Source organism: Caretta caretta, chromosome 17, assembly GCF_965140235.1.
Source record: "Caretta caretta isolate rCarCar2 chromosome 17, rCarCar1.hap1, whole genome shotgun sequence".
Classification (NCBI taxonomy): Eukaryota; Metazoa; Chordata; order Testudines; family Cheloniidae; genus Caretta; species Caretta caretta.
In genome coordinates, this window is record NC_134222.1 from 10,163,138 (window position 1) to 10,180,454 (window position 17,317).

Genomic DNA, 17,317 nt, shown 5'->3' on the forward strand with positions numbered 1-17,317 from the left:
CCTTTCTGCTGTTTTTTACTCATCTATGAGGTGAGAATTTAATTATGCTTTGTATTTGCAATAGCAGCTTCCATCAAAAGATCTCAAAGCATTTTACAGAAGTGGGAATTAGTCCTTATTTTACAGATGTGGGGAATCAGAGACGTGGAAAGATTAAGTGGCTTGCTTTGTCACATAACAGCCAGTTTTGACAAGTTGGAAATAAAATGTAGATTGTATAATCAAAGTCCACTGCTGTAACCTCTGCGTCATCCTAGCTACTTTACTGTAATTCAACAAGGGTGCTGTGAAATTTAATGTATAAGGTGCTCTTAAGGACCTCAGATGCACATGCTTAAGTCGATTGACCTTAATTGGCTGTAAGTATGTACTTAACTTTTCATATATGCTTAAATGCTTTGCTCAATAAAAGCTTAAACTTAAGCATGTGTTGAAATGATTTTCTGAATAGATGCCTGGACTAGCACGAAGGATTCTTTGCTACTGTTAAAAGTATTAGGGAATATTTTGGTTATTGTAGCACTTAATACACACATACACTCTGTATAAAAATATAAATATAAAAATATACATTACCCTGCTTGTTTTTTAGTACGATGCCCCCCCTAGTGGTATATTTGTCAAGTATACTTAATATGGGATTTAGAAAACATTAGAGGTGAATCTGTGGGAAAGCATTCTGTATACAAAACAAGACACCGAAAATATTTACTTTTTATTACAAATACTCTGTTTTTAATTTAATATTTCAGTCCAAAAGAATATCCGCTAAGGATGCCTTAGCTCATCCGTATCTCGATGAAGGGCGATTGCGATATCACACTTGTATGTGTAAATGTTGTTTTTCCACCTCTACTGGAAGAGTTTATACCAGTGACTTTGAACCCATCACTAATCCCAAATTTGATGACACTTTTGAAAAGAACCTCAGTTCTGTTCGTCAGGTGAAAGGTGAGTATCTATCATGCACTCTTTGTGTTTAGGTTTGCATCTCCCTGCTCTATCCTGGGCAGTACATAGTTGGAATCTTCACTGTATGTAGTGAGCCAGCCACCCTGACCCATTAAGTCCTTGCCTGTGGTAGGCAGAATGGAGTTGCAGTTTCTCTACCAAATAACTTTATTTTCTTACTGTTTTGATAAAGAGAATGCCATAAAATAGTTGGCATATTGACTTCTGTCCCTACTGGTACTTTCTCCTGAGTTGACAATCCATATTGGAGAATGGTGTGTGGGAAAGGTGGTATTTTAGCAGGGAATTGTATTTAAAAAACCACCACAACCAATGTAAGGAAAAGAGTGTGGATCAATGACTGTGCTCCATAGAAGAGTCAGCCTTCATCAACAAGTAGTTTGCAGAAGCTGGGTAGTTTCATAGTACTTCCACTTAATTCTATCACTTTCTGTTCACACTGATACTGCCGTGTCAAATGCCTTAAAAGCAGCTGCCATCATAAGCTCTTTTGCTGGTGCCATTCCATAGATCTGGCAGTGGTACAAGGGGCACACTCTGAGTCTTGACATGCCATGACGAGAGAACTCAATGTTGATGCTTGAAAGAAGGAACTACTGGGGCGGAAGATCACTAAACACTAGATGTTGTTTTGTACCACTAGAGACAAGAAGTCCAATCCCAACATAACAAACAAACCAGAGTATAACTGTTGGGTTTTTAAAATGGCCTAGCAGTATACCATTGCCTTGAGAGAATGAATGGGGACAAAGGCGGAATGTAGCGTGAATAGGGATTTCATTTTACAAGAGTTATCCTCAATACATTTCTTTTAGACAAAATATAGGGGGAATAACATGCATTTCTGAGGGTTTTTTTCTTGATTCATAAGTAACAAATGATTTAAGAATAATCATTTAGGAGAAGTTCATTTCTCTGTCTCACTCAAAAAAAAATAAAAAAAAATACCCACAATACTGCCATGAAACCCTGAGTTATCTGCCCTGTTGGTACCATGTTTCTGAAATGTTCAAAGTTTTTGCTTGTGTGAATTTATAGAACTTTCTTTGATCCAGTCAAGCTGCCCCTTCTGTTACCTCACTGTCCAGCCCTTTCTAGTGACGTACATCCCTCTGCTGTGCTTTACGTAATCTCGTGCACAGTCAGAAATCAAGCTAGAGAGAACTGTTCTCACTCCTCTCAATTTAATTACTAGGATGCTAACAAAAAATAGATATGCGGGTGTAAGGCTTGTTAGACTGGGAACTTGAAATCCTAAAATGAGAACATTTCAATTAAAATGTTGATTTTAAAAATTCCTACTATGTGCCATATGCACGACGTGTCTATTTTTAATTTCATTTAAATTTCTATTTTAATACCTCAATAGAGAGGTATCTGTTAATGTACTACTTTATATGTGTAGATATAGAGAGAGGTTTCCAAAACTGATTTTTATTAAGGATTTTTGTGAACATTAATATATTTTTTTATTAACTAGGGAACAAATGAATGTGCTACTTTGTGCCTAGTTTGGTGCTAAGATGCAAGCAATGTCAGCTGTACATCTCATGAAGCAAGGCCACTGTGTACTATTCCTAATGAAATAATGCCAGTCTATTCAAGGATAAAAAAAATGCCACAAACCCCCAGAGCCCATACAAAAATGGCAGTTGGAGTAGCCATTCATTTTCCTAACTTGTATATCTATTAGGATCTGCAGCTGCATGCCACATCTTGGATGCCGGTACCAAATTGGGTCTGATTTTTACCCATTTTTAATTTTACTGTGCTCTCAAAAGCCCTGCAGTTCACTGACCTATAAAATGGATCTGCGCTCACAAACTGCTGCAGATATGCAAGGGAGAAAGAAATATCTGCTCTATTATAGGCCATGTAACTTCCATCCTCCTCCTCCCAATGAAGTTGTGCATGTAAATTTGGGAGGAGTATAGCATTCGCCTGGAAGAAATCCTTCATAGGTGAGAATGGCAGATTCCTCCCACAAGTGATGAAGCAGTAGTCAGTTAGCAGCATCGTAACTCCTGACAAATACCTTGTGTTATTTTAAAAACAAACAAGCAAACAAAAAAAAAAACCCCTCCTATAGCTAAAACATTTTATCTATATAGAAACCTTGCCCCTTTTCCCTCTGTTGCATAATATGACTTCCACATTTGTAATGTCAGATCCTGCTGCTTGAAGCTGTCAGGCCAATCATGTGGGAGAGCCCTGGCACGTTGCCAGCATCAATGGCCCTGTCGTACATCCTGTGTGTTTGCCATGTTGGTCCCAGGATATGAGAGAGACCAGATGGGTGAGGTAATATCTTTTATTGGGCCAACTTCAGTTGGTGAAAGAGACACGCTTTTGAGCTTACAAGGCTTCTCAGCAGAAATCGGTCCAGTCAAAGATATTACTTCGCCACCTTGTTTCAATGATCTAGTAATCCGTATCTCCTGCCAGCATTCACACCAAAGACCGAATATCACTGTTGTTACCAACTAGTCAGGTACAGAATGAAACCCGGTGTTAGCAGTGGTCAGTGGATCGTTGTGAAAGCTCCCATCAGGGATTTCTGACAAAAGTGCAAATTCTTGCATGCCGCCCTTTACTTGAAGTCCATACCAGAGTCTTCTCCTAGAAGATACCATTCCTGCCCTGTTTCCATCTCCGCCAGTTGCCATTTTTTCTCCTGCATAAGGAGATGCACAAGCAGGTAATGTATGCAGAGTTCCCCTTACTCTGTGAGGGTTGATTTGTTGTCACCTCGCCAAGTAGTACTATAGGCTTTTGCTTCATGAATTTAATAGCTGCAGAGTTGCTGTGTATTTAAGCACCAGACTGGACTGATCAGCGAATCTGGATGCAGAAGTTTCTCATTTCGGCTCTTTATATACTAATAAAGTGTAGTAGGTGTGAGGGTTGCGTTCTCCATGCTTGCAACGCTGGTTACCGCTATTGAGAGTTTTAGGCACTTCAAGAAATTGCCCTTTTACATTTTCATATTCAATCCATAGTCCGTCATCACTTAGTGTTTTAGAGGGGGATGGGTATTTATTTTATTTACTTTATTTCTATATATATATATATATATATATGAAAGTACCGTGGGCATTTGTGGTATTTAGTAGGATACATCACACTGATGATGGGGAAACTGCGTGGCTTATTTTCCACTCTTGTCCCCAATAATCTTATTGTGTATACTTTCACCCAAAAAACCCCATCTTTGCTTCTACTCTGCATTGCATCTAATCAAAGCAAAAAGTGCTAACCTAATGGTGTCAATTGTTTCTTGTACAGAAATAATTCATCAATTCATTTTGGAACAGCAGAAAGGAAACAGAGTACCTCTCTGCATCAACCCTCAGTCTGCTGCTTTTAAGAGCTTTATTAGGTAACTGTATGTAATCACATCTGATATTAATTCACATTTCTTAGTTGTACAGCATTTTTGATACATTTGAAATGTTTTTAAATTTTGAATTAAGGGGAGTGGGGAAACTTTCCATATAACTGTCTTCTGCTAAGAATGGTATAAACATTTATGATTAAACTTAAAGGTACTTTTATTTAGGTGATGCTGAACTTCAGTAAAACATGTAGAAAGTTCAAGTAATCATCTGTTTGTGAACAGATAAGTGTGACAGCATGTAAAGTGTAAAATTGAGAGATTTGTGTACGCAGTAGAGATTCTGATTTTAAAATTGCACTGCAAAAAAAGACAAATAAAATGATGAATGGAGAACCATTACGAAAATGAGCAATTAAGGATAATGACGAAAATGTATGCTTAAATATTTTAATGTAAAAGGTTATTGATCTGAGTTTTAGAGATAAATGTTGGTGTTACCAATCAAACCTTAAGTTTCTTGTGCTGCTTGTCTGTTACCCATTGTTAATGAACACTGATTTTCTGTTTTTGTTATATTCTAGTTCCACTGTTGCTCAGCCATCTGAGATGCCGCCATCTCCACTGGTTTGGGAATAAAAGTAGAAGATGATATACTACTGAAGATGTAATGTAGCTTTCCACTGGAGTCTGGGATTTGCAATTCTGGAGGTTAATCATGCTTGTACTGTAATTTTACTAATGAAGTTTTAAATTAACAACCACTACTTGTATGATACAAATAATATTTAGAGATGTACTAGACTTTTAATCTTGTAAAGTGGTTGTGCTTTTAGAAGAAAATATTTTACCCAGAGTTGCACATGTTTTATGAATTCTGGCGCAGCTGTGATGGCTCAGCTCGGAACAAACAGAGAATTGAACCAAATTTGGGGAGGTTGTTTTTTGTTTTGATTTTTTTAATTGAAGTGAGATTGTAAAAAGGATAGACATACATTTTGATATTGAGCCATTCCTGAAGATTTGGGGTTTTCTAAAATTAAGGAATACGGAGAACTTGATTGCGACCAATCGTGAAGTCACATCAGATGACCGTGACCAGACTATGAATGGACATGTCACCTGATGATCAAATCCTATAAATAGCTTCTCACTAGAGCTGTGATGGTAATGTGTGCTGTTCTAAAATCAAATGTTGTGAGTAGAGAGAATGAGTTTGTGACTAGGAGAGAATAAACTTCTGTTTCCTTACCCAGTATAAATATATATATATATATTTAATCTATTTTTATTAGAAGTTTTTCTGCTCTTTCTTACATAAAACCCCCAAGCATGCATCTTCTATGTGTGTAAATAATTCCATTTATGGGCTAATTTCAAAGAATCCTGACATCATTGCTGTATAGAGAGAAACTAGCTTGCACATTTTAGGTCTGTGAAATTTTGTGAGAATTTTTTCCTGCACTGGACAGTTGAGAAAAAAAAGGAAAGAAAGAAAGAAAAGGAAAAAAAAAAAACAGCACATAGGGAATTATGTTAATTGTGTTTGTGTCTTTAGGCAAAACTGTGGAAGTCTTGAAATGTCACAGTAGTAAATAACTTTTATTTCTTTTTGGCTAATTCTTTTTTCTGTTGGAACACTGAATTATTCTGTGCATATGTATATATGAACACAAATTGAAGGCCTCTACCTCCTGGAGTATACAACTTGGTTTGTTTACCTCCACATGATTATTATTTTTTTTTTAGTTCAGTGTGGAGACTTGAAACTTGAATGTCCCTTCCAACTTTTATATTTAAAACAAGACAAGAAAATTGAAGACTGTTTTTCACCTGTACAAAGAAATATTAATGGATGGTCTTAAATTTTGAGCATTGGTCTGGGGAAAAACCTTGGTGTTTGTTATGGACAATTAACTGTTAAAGTTATTGTAAGTTATCTGTATTTAGCAGAGTATTTTCAACAAGAGTGATCTGAGCTGAAATTGGAGACTATTAGTAAGTTATGTTTGGAAGTTTTAACTTCAATGAAGTAATTATTTGCTGTGAAAGAAACAAACATTGAATTACTAAACAAAGATGGTGCAATATCTTTGTTTTTTATGAGGCTCTTGAGAATAAAACCAACTGAAACATTTCAATTCTCTTGAATGAGAAACGTGTTTAATTAAAAGAGCCCAGGAAGACACTGGTATGAAAGGTAAAATCTCAGAGGTTGGACAGTTAATGTGGCACACTTGCTGGTCACTTTGTAAAATGTAGATTTGAAGTACAGTGGTGAAAACATTAAATGTGACATTTGAAAAAGTGGTGTTATCCTTTCATTTCCTGACTCATTCCACCTCCCCCAAAAAAGTTGGCTAGCTTTTCAGTTATTCTAAACTTGATTTAATGCTGTCTGAAATAGTTTAAAGTGAGAAGACTTTAAAGCATCTTGATTTGGAGGGGGTCGTTTAGTTGATTTACTTTTTATGAAGCATCCAGTTATTCTAATTATTTTCTGAACCTTATTGCAACGCTAGATCATGGATGAAGCTGAGAACCACAGGTTAACAGAAGATAAATAAGAAATTGGTTTACACTTAGATGGGCGGGATTAAAGATATGCACTCAAGGATGGTTGGTCCTACTTTCTTTTTTCTTTGTTTGCAGAATCCATGTAATTCTTTCAAAGTGAAAGCTTTAATGGATTTTCTAAACAACTAATGTACGTAGCCCAGTATTCAGCAGTGCTGCATTAACAAACCAGAATGGAAAGCAGTCCACACATTTCATGGTTATGAAACTTTCAAAGAATCAAGCAAGTAACTTAGATAGATACGGCTGCTAGAACCCATAAGAAATAGAATAGTCTTATAGATGGGGAAGGATGGTGTCATGGCCTGAATGTAAGACTAGGAGTCAGAAGATCTTGGGTTCTGTTCCCCGCTCTGACATGGGCTTCCTCAGTGACTTCAGGCAATTCATGTAACCTCTCTGCCTCAATTTCTTCATATTATGATGAGCTAAATTTCAACATCAAGTTGGTGGTGGTGGTCACATTTCTGTTTCATGTATGGATATCACTAAACTGGTGTCAGTTAATTTATTTGGTATGTCTTTTGTTTAGCCAGCACTACTCACTCAATTCTGCTTCAGCGTAGGTCTTCTGTTTTTCCTGAATCTGGTTATTTTAAATGCAGATATGAAATGGATTGCTGCTAGAACTGCTCTCTTCTTAAATACGTAGTGTTGTAAAGGGTTTACTTCATAATGTTATGAATCGTAATGTTCACACTGTGCATCAGTACAAAGCCTGTTGGAGCTAATTGCCAGAGCTTCCAGTGTGGGTCTCCTCAATAAACACACAAGGAACAAAATCGTGTTGAGATCTATATCATCTATGTATCTATATCTGCACTGGCCCAAATGTGGGACAGGCACCCTGAGGAATGAGTATGCACACACAAGGGCAAAAGTTTTTAAATGTGTGATGACTTTAACATTTTCTGTAGCCTCAGTTTCTTGGTTCTGTACATAAATTACAATTAAATGAGAGCAGCATCAGGTGCTGTATCTGTGGGACAAAGATAGTAATTCTAGGACTAAAATGCGGAGCATTTAATATATAATTAGCCATTCTGCATAGATCTTACTCTGACTACTAATTAAAAATGGGAATTTGTATTGAAATACCTCTTTGCATCCAGTAAGGCTAAAATTTAGCTTACCCGTTGACCTTGATTTTGAATTTTCTGGGCTGCATTTTAAGCAGTTTAAATTCCTGTTGTACAAGGGATTAAACAATGTTGTCACTACTGATCTATAAGCTTTTGGACTTTAGCTCATGCTAAATTTGCGCTGATTAGATTTGCACTGATAATGGGTGCAGAATTAACAAATGGGAAAAATAATTTTAAAACAACTGTCTTTTAGTTACCACAAAGATGCTACTTGACAAATACACTGCATAGGATGCAAAAAGAAAAGGAGTACTTGTGGCACCTTAGAGACTAACCAATTTATTCGAGCATAAGCTTTAGCTCACGAAAGCTTATGCTCAAATAAATTGGTTAGTCTCTAAGGTGCCACAAGTACTCCTTTTCTTTTTGCAAATACAGACTAACACGGCTGTTACTCTGAAAACTGCATAGGATGGTTTCCTGAGGGCAAGAAGGGAGAAAACAAGGGCAGGAAAAGATGCAAAAATGGACATAAATATTGGAAGCACTATGCTCACAATACACAGACAACCAGCAGGTACTTTGGTTGAAAGCAAGCCTATGGCAGAGAACAGTATTGAAGAGACAAGATCAACTGTGTAGGAGTCGATTACTAGTATCCACCGCCTAATGGATCATGAAATATCATTGGCTGGCTGCATACTGATTGGCTTAGAGAACAAAGCTATTCTCTTCTTCAGCCAGTGATAAGCTCGTCCACAAAACTAGTTTTCAAAAAGAAACTACATTTCTGAACTGGCTTTTTGAATTAACTGCTGAGTTTTTTTAGGGGCTGGCCCATAACCATTTTGTATAATTTACTACATTGTGATTTAGTCATTATTTCTACATGTACTAGTTGCATTATATTGGCTTATTGGCTAATCCAGTAGGTTTAGTAGGTTCTGGGTATGTATTTGCAAATTACACATAAGTGTATATTTTTCATAGCTTGCTTTTCATAGCCTGGAAAAGAGATGACTAAGGTGTGATGTGATAGAAGTCTATAAAATCATGAAAATGTGGAGAAAGTGAATTACCCAGTCACATAACACAAGACCCAGCGGTTAGCCAATGAAATTTATAGGCAACAGGTTTAAAAATAACAAAAGGAAGTATTTCTTCACACGATGCACAGTCAACCTGTGGAACTCATTGCCAGGGGATGTTATGAAAGCAAAACTACAACTGGTTTCAAAAAAGAATTGGGTAAGTTCTTGGAGAATAGGTCTATCAATGGCTATTAGCCAAGATAGTCATGGATGCAACCCCATGCTCTGGGTGTCCTAAGCCTCTAACTGTCAGAAGCTGGGAGTGGATGACAGGGGGTGGATAACTCAATAATTGCCATGTTCTGCTTATTCCCTCTAAAGCACCTGGCATTGGCCAGTCGGAAGACAGGATACTTGGCTAGATGGACCATTAGTCTGACCCAGTTTTGCCGTTCTTATATAATGACTGCACTTTCTTTATTTGCATCAACAACTTGGCTTAATTTGAATGTTTGAGTTCAACTGCATTTAAATCTCCACCACCATTAAAGAATTTAGTCTTCTGAGGTGGAGATGGGCTGGGATCTTCCCAAACTGAGACAGCAGCTTGAATACACAAGCAGAGACTAAAATTGACATATAATGCTTATTGCTTGGTCTTCAGTGCCCCTGACCAGGTATGAACCTCTCTCTCCACACACAGGAGGACCCGGTCCCTTGCATTAACGAATGTTGTGTGTGGGAGACTATACAGTACACTTGGTCATAAGTTACAATTAGGTTAGTATTGATTATAAATCAGACAGCACTAGAATGAAATCTTGGTCCTATTGACCTCACTGGAGCCAGTATTTCACCCTATATGAGCCTGATCCTTAGTTGATGTAAATCAGTATAGTTCCATGAAGACATACCAGCAAAAGAGGACGTGGTCCAATGTAGCATTTGAACAGGGAGAAAATGTTTAAAATTTAGACCCCCTAAAAGTTAAGGGCTTTCCAGTAGAAATATTGGCACAACTTCAGGTAGACAACACCACCAGAGCATAAAGCAAGTGTGTCCAAATCTAGTATCCCATTTGAACTGCCAACAGGATTTGAATTTTCAATAAATATTAAAAGCAGTTGTTCAATCCATTGTAGAGACTTTCCCAGTCTTACTCCCTTACACTTTATATTTCTTGTAGTAGTAGAATATCTTAAGATCCTTGAAACGCACCTGTTCTTCAATTCTCTGTTTATATGATAACTCTTTGCTGTCAGCTGTCACTTCCTTGTGAAAAGCCTGTATCTGGCACCGGTGTCGATCAGGTAGTATTTCTATTCTGGAAAGCTTTGTTTCCTATCTGTATTAAGGGAAGATGTGTACAACCACTGCACAATAATAACCTGATACATAAACTGGATCTTTAAGTAGTCAGTTTCCAGTTCCGGAAGGGAATAAGCCTGGCTCAGTGATTTGAAGTAAACCTATTAATAGGTTTAAAAAAGCTCACTTATGTTTGAGATAGGAACACAACCTGCTACTGGGAAGTGCGTCGGTACTAACACAGAAACTCCTGCTTCATCTAGCGTGAGGGTTGAGATCTTCAGAGTACTCTTGGGACATTTAGACACATTCTCCCCTCTTACTCCTGGGATCTTGCCAAAGCCCGTCAGCCTGCTGAAAATTTGTATCCAGGAGGAAGTTAACTAATGGGACAGCCAGAAAGCGTTAGCTTTGTTAGTGATTGGACTCGGCCGGGGGCCTGGTAAAAGTAAAGAAATGAACATGAGCAAGAGTATACGAGCATCTTCTCAAAACGACTTGTGATTCTTCTGCTGACCAGAAATTCTTCTCTGCTGGGTGCTTTTGAAAATCTCACCCCTAAGCTACTTCACTGCACAGGTCCCATTGAAAGTCAGTGGTACTTATTCTCCTGAGTCCCTTTTGGGAATCCATAATAGTGTAAATGTGCACACAGAGGACTTCTGACCCCCTGCTTCGAAGGCAACCTGCTAAATCCTGTGCTGGGTGGCGGGACGAGGCCTTGAATACAATCTAATTTGTTGAGCCGAGCTCTAAAGAGCGAACCCATGCTTTCTTTTTTTCCTCACCAAGCTATGAAAACGGGTTTAAGCCTTTAAAATCGGTTGTAACGCAAATCTAGTAAGGCCGCCTCCTGTTGCGTCGAATGGAATCTTCCTTCAGGGAAGGCACCAACCGCAGAGGTGTTTTGCCTTCAGCCAGATGGGTAGCCCTTTAAATTGTGAGTTGTCCCAGCAGGAAACCAAGCCTCCTGAGAGTGCAGCCAATGGGAGCAGGAGAAAGCTGTGGCCTGTTGTGTCTGTTGCTTACCAGCTGACTTCCTGCTGCTGCACTGCCCCAGGGAAGGGATGGCTGCTGTTACTGGCTTGCTGGAGTGGGTTTTTGCCCTGTACTTCCTCACTCACATTCCCATCACTTTACTGATAGACCTGCAAGCGCTTGTACCTGGGGCTGGCATCCACCCGCAGAGTGTAAGTAGCTGCCAGGACTCTCTCAACGACATGGTGATTTGTGTGTGTTCGCAGCTCAGTGCAAAATCAGTCGGGACTGTCTGAGACAAGGGTTTGGGGGAGAATTGATTCTGTGCAAAGGGTTTGAATAGCAATGACTTTGTGCCTAGCGGTTGGCTTGAAAACCCTGATCTTTGAGAAAAGGCTCAGCTCTCCTTCTGCAGTGTTAATGAGTCAAATTCACTAGAAGAAAAGGAGGACTAGTGGCACCTTAGAGACTCACCAATTTATTTGAGCATAAGCTTTCGTGAGCTACAGCTAATTTTACAGCCCTACGATGAGTCAGTTTTTTGCAATAGCACTTAGCTTTTACATAGTATTAAGTATGAATATGGATAGTATGTCTTGTGCCAACCTCATTAGTCTGGGGTCACTAGGATAAATTTCACTTTGATTAGTTCACGAGGGCACAAATCAACTGGCTTCCAAAATTGTTCAAAGGATCAAATGAAATCTGTGCAAGCTTCCTCTGCCAATTAGATCTACACAGTAAGTCAGACAAAAGCAAAAAACCTCCTTGCTAAAATCTCTCCTACTTTTATCTTCCCAGCATGCTAAGCTATTGCAGAAGTCTAACCTAACCAGCCTAGAAATACCTGAATATCTGCTTGACAGTAGATTTCTTTTGCGTATGGAAAGCACTACGTGTTTGTCTTGTCTTTTTAAAAGCCGAATACAGTCTGAAAGAGAGACTGGAAGAGTTCAGGGCAGAGTACAGTAGTTCATTGAGTGACTTATGCAACACTGACCTCATGATTTTGTTTTCTGTGCAAAACGCCACCATGAATGTGAGAGAGGCAGAGATAACTGGTTCCCAAAATATGACCAATCGAGGTACAATGCAAGTTATTTATAGATCTTCATTTTTTGTCACCAGGGTTTGATCTGTATGATAGAAAACTGTAAATATAATCTGTATCCAGCAATATTAGACGGGGACTTGAGGTCATTAGCTCAGGCAGTTTAACTGTTGATTATTACTTGAATGAATCAGGAGGCTTCTTCTATTTTAGAAGCCATATTTAAATTAAAAATTAACTAGCAAATCTCAATAGACTTTCAACCAAAGACCACCTAACGAAACCACATTTTACATTTATTTGTCTGTCATTCAGACTAATTTGACTTTTAGCTCATTGCACTGTCAGCTTGGACAAAAACCTTTTTAGAGGACTGTTTAAACACCATGGGCCAGCTGTATAAAGGTATTTAGATGCCTAAAGATGCAGATAGGGGCCTAGTGGGAATTACAAAAGCACCTAAGTGAATTAGGCATTGAACTCCTCTTGTTTATAGTGCCTAGGAACCCAGTGGTCGACTAGGGGTGCTGTACAAACATAGTCACTTTTGTAAATTCCACTAGGCACCTGTCTGCCTCTTGGAGGGCCTAAATACCATTGTAAATCTGGCCCCACGTGTCCTCACAGTGGCAGGGCCAAGAAGAGTGGAATTCAAGGATCTTTCCTCTCTCCACGAAACCTGGCTTGCTCCCTACGTGCAAAAAGGGATCCGGAGTGGTCTGTGGCTGCTCACGTCTGAAGCAGCAGGCTCTGTGTAAGGTTGTAATAACCCCGAGAACATGTGGAACAAAATGCTGCAGAGTCGAATGTCTGCGTACAGAGCGTTTTCGCCACTTCGAGAGGCTTTTGCAGCGTAATTCCCATTAAGACTAATAGCTGCACAGCGGAAGCCTTGTGTGTCAAGATGAGACTGTATCTTTAAAAAGGTTTCGCGCGCTGTAATGATGGCTCCATTTAATGGGTCACGTAAAATGCCTTGTTGTTTCTCATTGCAGCTAACGCTAAGCGTGTTAAACTGTTGTGTTTTTTTTTTCTTAAGCTGACGGAGTTGTTAAAATGGTACGCAGTTACCTTTAAAGATCCCATGATGCTGGAGCCCCCTGCATGGTTTAAGTCGTTTGTATATTGTGAAGCCTTCTTACAAATGCCTTTCTTTCCCATTGCAGCTTATGCATTCTTAAAAGGTTGGTACAGAAAGAATGAAAGAACAATATTGTGCATGCAGTCTTGTTGCAGATATTAATTTTAAGGGGTAGAGAAAGCTTGTTCTGTACATTTAAGCCATTACAAATGCATCAAGTGGGGGGGGGGTCCTGTTTTTTCACTAGGAGTTTTGATTCAGTAAGGAGTGCAGGATAGAGCCTGTAGGAAAATAATTAAAATAAAAACAGGAAAAATTATTCTTTTGCTGATGCTTGTCAAGCCTGGCACAATACACTTCATTCCCACAACTTTATCTTAAACCAGAAATCCTAGGTTTCTAGGTAATGGGGCCCAGTGCGGAGAAAACAGCCCTGTTAGGACATGGGGCTTTTATTCCAGGCTCTGCCACGTGCTTCTTGTATGACCTTGGACGAGTCGCTTAACCCCTGTAAAATGGGTATAAGGATACTCTGCATCTACGTGATACCTGGTGGCCGACCTAAGAATATAATTCTTGAATCAAGTCTGCATGTTGGTCTTTTTTTGATGATGAAAATATTTTATCAGCTTGCTTTGAAGAGATGTCCCAGGACTCCTATCTGCATCCTGTCTTTCTAAGCTTCCAGTTGGCATGCCTTGCATTGCCACTCTTTCACCTAATAAAAACAGATTAGTTTTCCTGCTACTATATACTCTTTGCAATTGAGGCTCGTACAGTCTGGGTTAATTTTCTGTTGATACCTAACTCTCTTATAGCAGTTTTCATGAGTAGATCTCAACATGCTTTCACCCTCTTTAGTGTATTTATCCTAAGGCTGTTGAATGCTGCCCTCTTATTTCAAACAAATGTTATACTTTTCTGCCTCGAATACAGGTGGCTGCAAATGGATACGGACTCCAGCAATTATCTACTCCAGTCATGTCGCTACAACTGTATTTCCTATCCTTGCACACATCCTGTTTCACGATTTCTCCACGTCCAAGCATCAGGGTCCAGAGACACAGCAGGAACGCCTTGCTCTCTTAGCTATCTATGTGCCGTATTTGCTGATTCCAGTTCTGATCCTATTTACCATGTTGTACAGCCCCCAATACAAGCAGGTGGAGAAAAGGAAAAAGAACTAGTGGGGAATCGAAACAGCCTAAACATCTAGCCCCATCTGTTCTCTGAATCTAGTCCGTCCAGGTCCTGTGGGATAAGTGCCCATCTAGTGCAGTCTGCTGCCCCAATTCACACCGGTATGAGTCCCAAATAGAAGGCTTGAATTGGCTGGAAGTCCCTGCTCTTCCCAAAACAAGTAGCCATTCCCCCTGCTGCTGTGGCTAGAGGGACCTAACTTCTCTGGGGCTGGCAAACAGGTGTTTTTCATCAGTGCGAACAAAACAAAGAAGTAAAGCCTTTGACGTACAATACTGAAACGAGAGCATTGCGCTCGCGTTCTGCCTCCCTTTCAGCTGCTCTCCTCTCATGGTAAATATACCTGTGTGAGAAACCACGGATCCCCCGTCTGTTTAAAAATAAGACACACCAGAGGCTGCATAATTGCGCAGTGTTATGACTTAATTAACTACAGGCAGCTGGAGAGCAGAGAGAGTTTGTGAGGGAGGAGGGTGTTATTCTGTATTATTTTTATTAGACATAAAAACAGGGTCTGGTTCTGCCCTCAGATACATATGCACGCTCCCATTGGCTTAGGTATGGCCGGGGGCAGAAACTGGCCCATGAAAGTTAAGAGTCTGATGGAATATATGTTAATGCAACCACGTCACCTAGTTGTGTAAGTCTTAAGATTTCATAACTTTGAACTTGTGAGCCAAAACTCTTGCCACTTTGTTATGTATGTTTGATTTTGTGCCTGGCCACGTTGGATCCAAGCCCTCAAGCACCCCCTTAGATACCATTGCCTACCATCTGGAATGACACTATGATCCTTTTTTAAAGAGTCTGCATGTGCCAGCTCCATTTTTGATTATGGACTCGAATCACCAGTTCGAGTAGATTTCAAGACCTGCCTGATTTCTGAATGCTAAAATGTAACCTACTTTGACATACATCTGCTTTTTTGTACAGCACCTTTCTTCCCAAAGGGCCCTAAAGTCTTTTCCTAATTGTGTATGAGTAGGGATCATTTCACCCGCTTCTGACCTGCAGCATCCCTCCCAGCAGTCCTGGGTTTTGTGGGGCTAGCCTGCTTTGACCCCAAGCCCATCTCAGTTGAAGTGAACATTTCCCCCATTCAGGACTGCCTGGGGAGGGGCAGGTTTCAGAGTAACAGCTGTGTTAGTCTGTATTTGCAAAAAGAAAAGGAGGACTTGTGGCACCTTAGAGACTAACCAATTTATTTGAGCATGAGCTTTCGTGAGCTACAGCTCACTTCATCAGTTTGCCCTGGGGCCCCCGTTTGAGAGGGCCCCCCGTTTGAGAGGGCCCCCAAACCTAGTGGTGCTGTGACCTGGTGCAGGGCATTGCAGCGTGACTTAGGTTTGGCCTGTCCCCCACCTTTCATTTCCATCTACGGAGGGGCAGATGGGCCAAACCTGAGTGGCACTGCGTCCTCCTTTTCGCCACTTGAAATGCTGAGGTAAGCTGCAGCCGCACCTGGGATGAAATGCACAAATGCAGCCCAGTTTGACAAGCGGGCTGGTCTTCTGTTCCAAATCTCTTCCAAAAGGTTGAGCATTAGCCTTGAAATGGTGGTAACATCAGTTGTTCATGACGTCAAGGACTATTCTGTCAGCCGCGTGCCAGGTCTAAATTACAAAGGCCGACAGTTTCATGCCTGGTTGCCTAAAGGTAGGTGTACAACTCCACATCTAAGCACTTAATAAGCAGCCTGACTTCTGTGTCAGGTGCTGAGCACCTGCAACTTCTGTTGACCCTAACACAGAGGTGGGCAAGCTACGGCCCATGGGACCATCCTGCCCGTCCCCTGAGTTCCCGGCCAGAGAGGCTAGCCCCTGGCCCATCCCCTCCCCTGCAGCCTCAGCGTGATGTGATGCCAATGCTCTGGCCCACTGCTCCTGCCGGGCAGGGCAGGGCCATGGTGTGGCTGCAAGCTTCTGCCACTCTGAGGGGCGTGGTAAGGAGGCGGAGAGTCGGATAAGGGGCAGAGGGTGGTTGAATGGAGCAGAGGTTCAGGGGCAGGGTGGTCAGGAGACAGGGGGGTTGGATGGGTCAGGAGTTCTGAGGGGTGCAGTCATGGGGTGGGAAGTAGGTTGGGCCAGGCTGTTTGGGGAAGCACAGTTTTCCCTACCCCGTCCTCCATAAAGTTTCACAACTCGGATGTGGCCAGTGGGCCAAAAAGTTCGCCCATCCCTGTCTTAACAGGATTTGTGGGTGCTCAGCTCTTCTGGAAATCAGGCCATTCGTACTCGTATCTAAATGTTGCTTTTGGAACCTAGCTTTAGGCATCCATTGTCTAAATCTGTTTACCGTTAACGTCTGCTCATGCCGCAAAGACTTCAGGCTGGCAGCTTAGAGCACTGTTAAAAATTCCCAGGAACCTGCTGTTCTGAATGTGAGTCTGTGAGCCTCAGGCATAATCTGTCTTGAATTCTGCTGTATGTTTTCCAGTTTGGGATTGTCGTGGGTGGGTTCGGTTAGTCACAAACTTGCCTCTGTGTGTATTTTTTTTTTTTTTTACTGGACAGCAATTCTCTTCTGTCAGTCCAAATAAAAACAAGCTATTGGTCCTTCTTAATAATGTTGTATTTTGTGACTGTAGACATGAAAAGCTGTATTCGGTAAACTATTCATGTGACACTCCAGTGAACTAGTTAAATCTAAGGAAAATAGTCTCTTAATTATACAAATAACACGAGCAGCTGCTTCTTGGCA

At 40.5% G+C, this 17,317-nt stretch overlaps 2 protein-coding genes across 3 annotated transcripts in view; both read left to right on the forward strand.

Annotated features, from left to right (window-relative positions):
* Window positions 1-6,613, forward strand: part of NLK (nemo like kinase) — a 112,306-nt gene extending 105,693 nt beyond the window's left edge. Inside the window, exons 9-11 of one of the 2 annotated variants that reach the window (XM_048823795.2) lie at window positions 753-951; window positions 4,258-4,357; window positions 4,891-6,613. In XM_048823795.2, coding sequence (XP_048679752.1) covers window positions 753-951; window positions 4,258-4,355 — 297 coding nt within the window. In that variant the 3' untranslated portion in view covers window positions 4,356-4,357; window positions 4,891-6,613. The remainder of the gene's footprint in view (window positions 1-752; window positions 952-4,257; window positions 4,358-4,890) is intronic. The other variant, XM_048823793.2, reaches the window with a different exon arrangement.
* Window positions 6,614-11,322: 4,709 nt separating this feature from the next.
* TMEM97 (transmembrane protein 97) lies at window positions 11,323-17,183 on the forward strand. Its single transcript, XM_048823799.2, has 3 exons — window positions 11,323-11,497; window positions 13,376-13,520; window positions 14,354-17,183. Exons 1-3 carry the CDS (start codon window positions 11,375-11,377, stop codon window positions 14,602-14,604), a joined length of 519 nt encoding a protein of 172 aa, XP_048679756.2. The 5' UTR covers window positions 11,323-11,374; the 3' UTR covers window positions 14,605-17,183.
* Window positions 17,184-17,317: the final 134 nt, after the last annotated feature.

What these genes read in the sequence shown, in the direction of transcription:
- TMEM97 (XM_048823799.2), top strand. Translation starts at nt 11,375, where the DNA reads ATGGCTGCTGTTACTGGCTTGCTGGAGTGGGTTTTTGCCCTGTACTTC. An exon ending in CTGGCATCCACCCGCAGAGT is followed by an intron (nt 11,498 to 13,375) that starts GTAAGTAGCTGC and finishes TTTTTTCTTAAG; the next exon opens with CTGACGGAGTTGTTAAAATG. An exon ending in AGCTTATGCATTCTTAAAAG is followed by an intron (nt 13,521 to 14,353) that starts GTTGGTACAGAA and finishes CCTCGAATACAG; the next exon opens with GTGGCTGCAAATGGATACGG.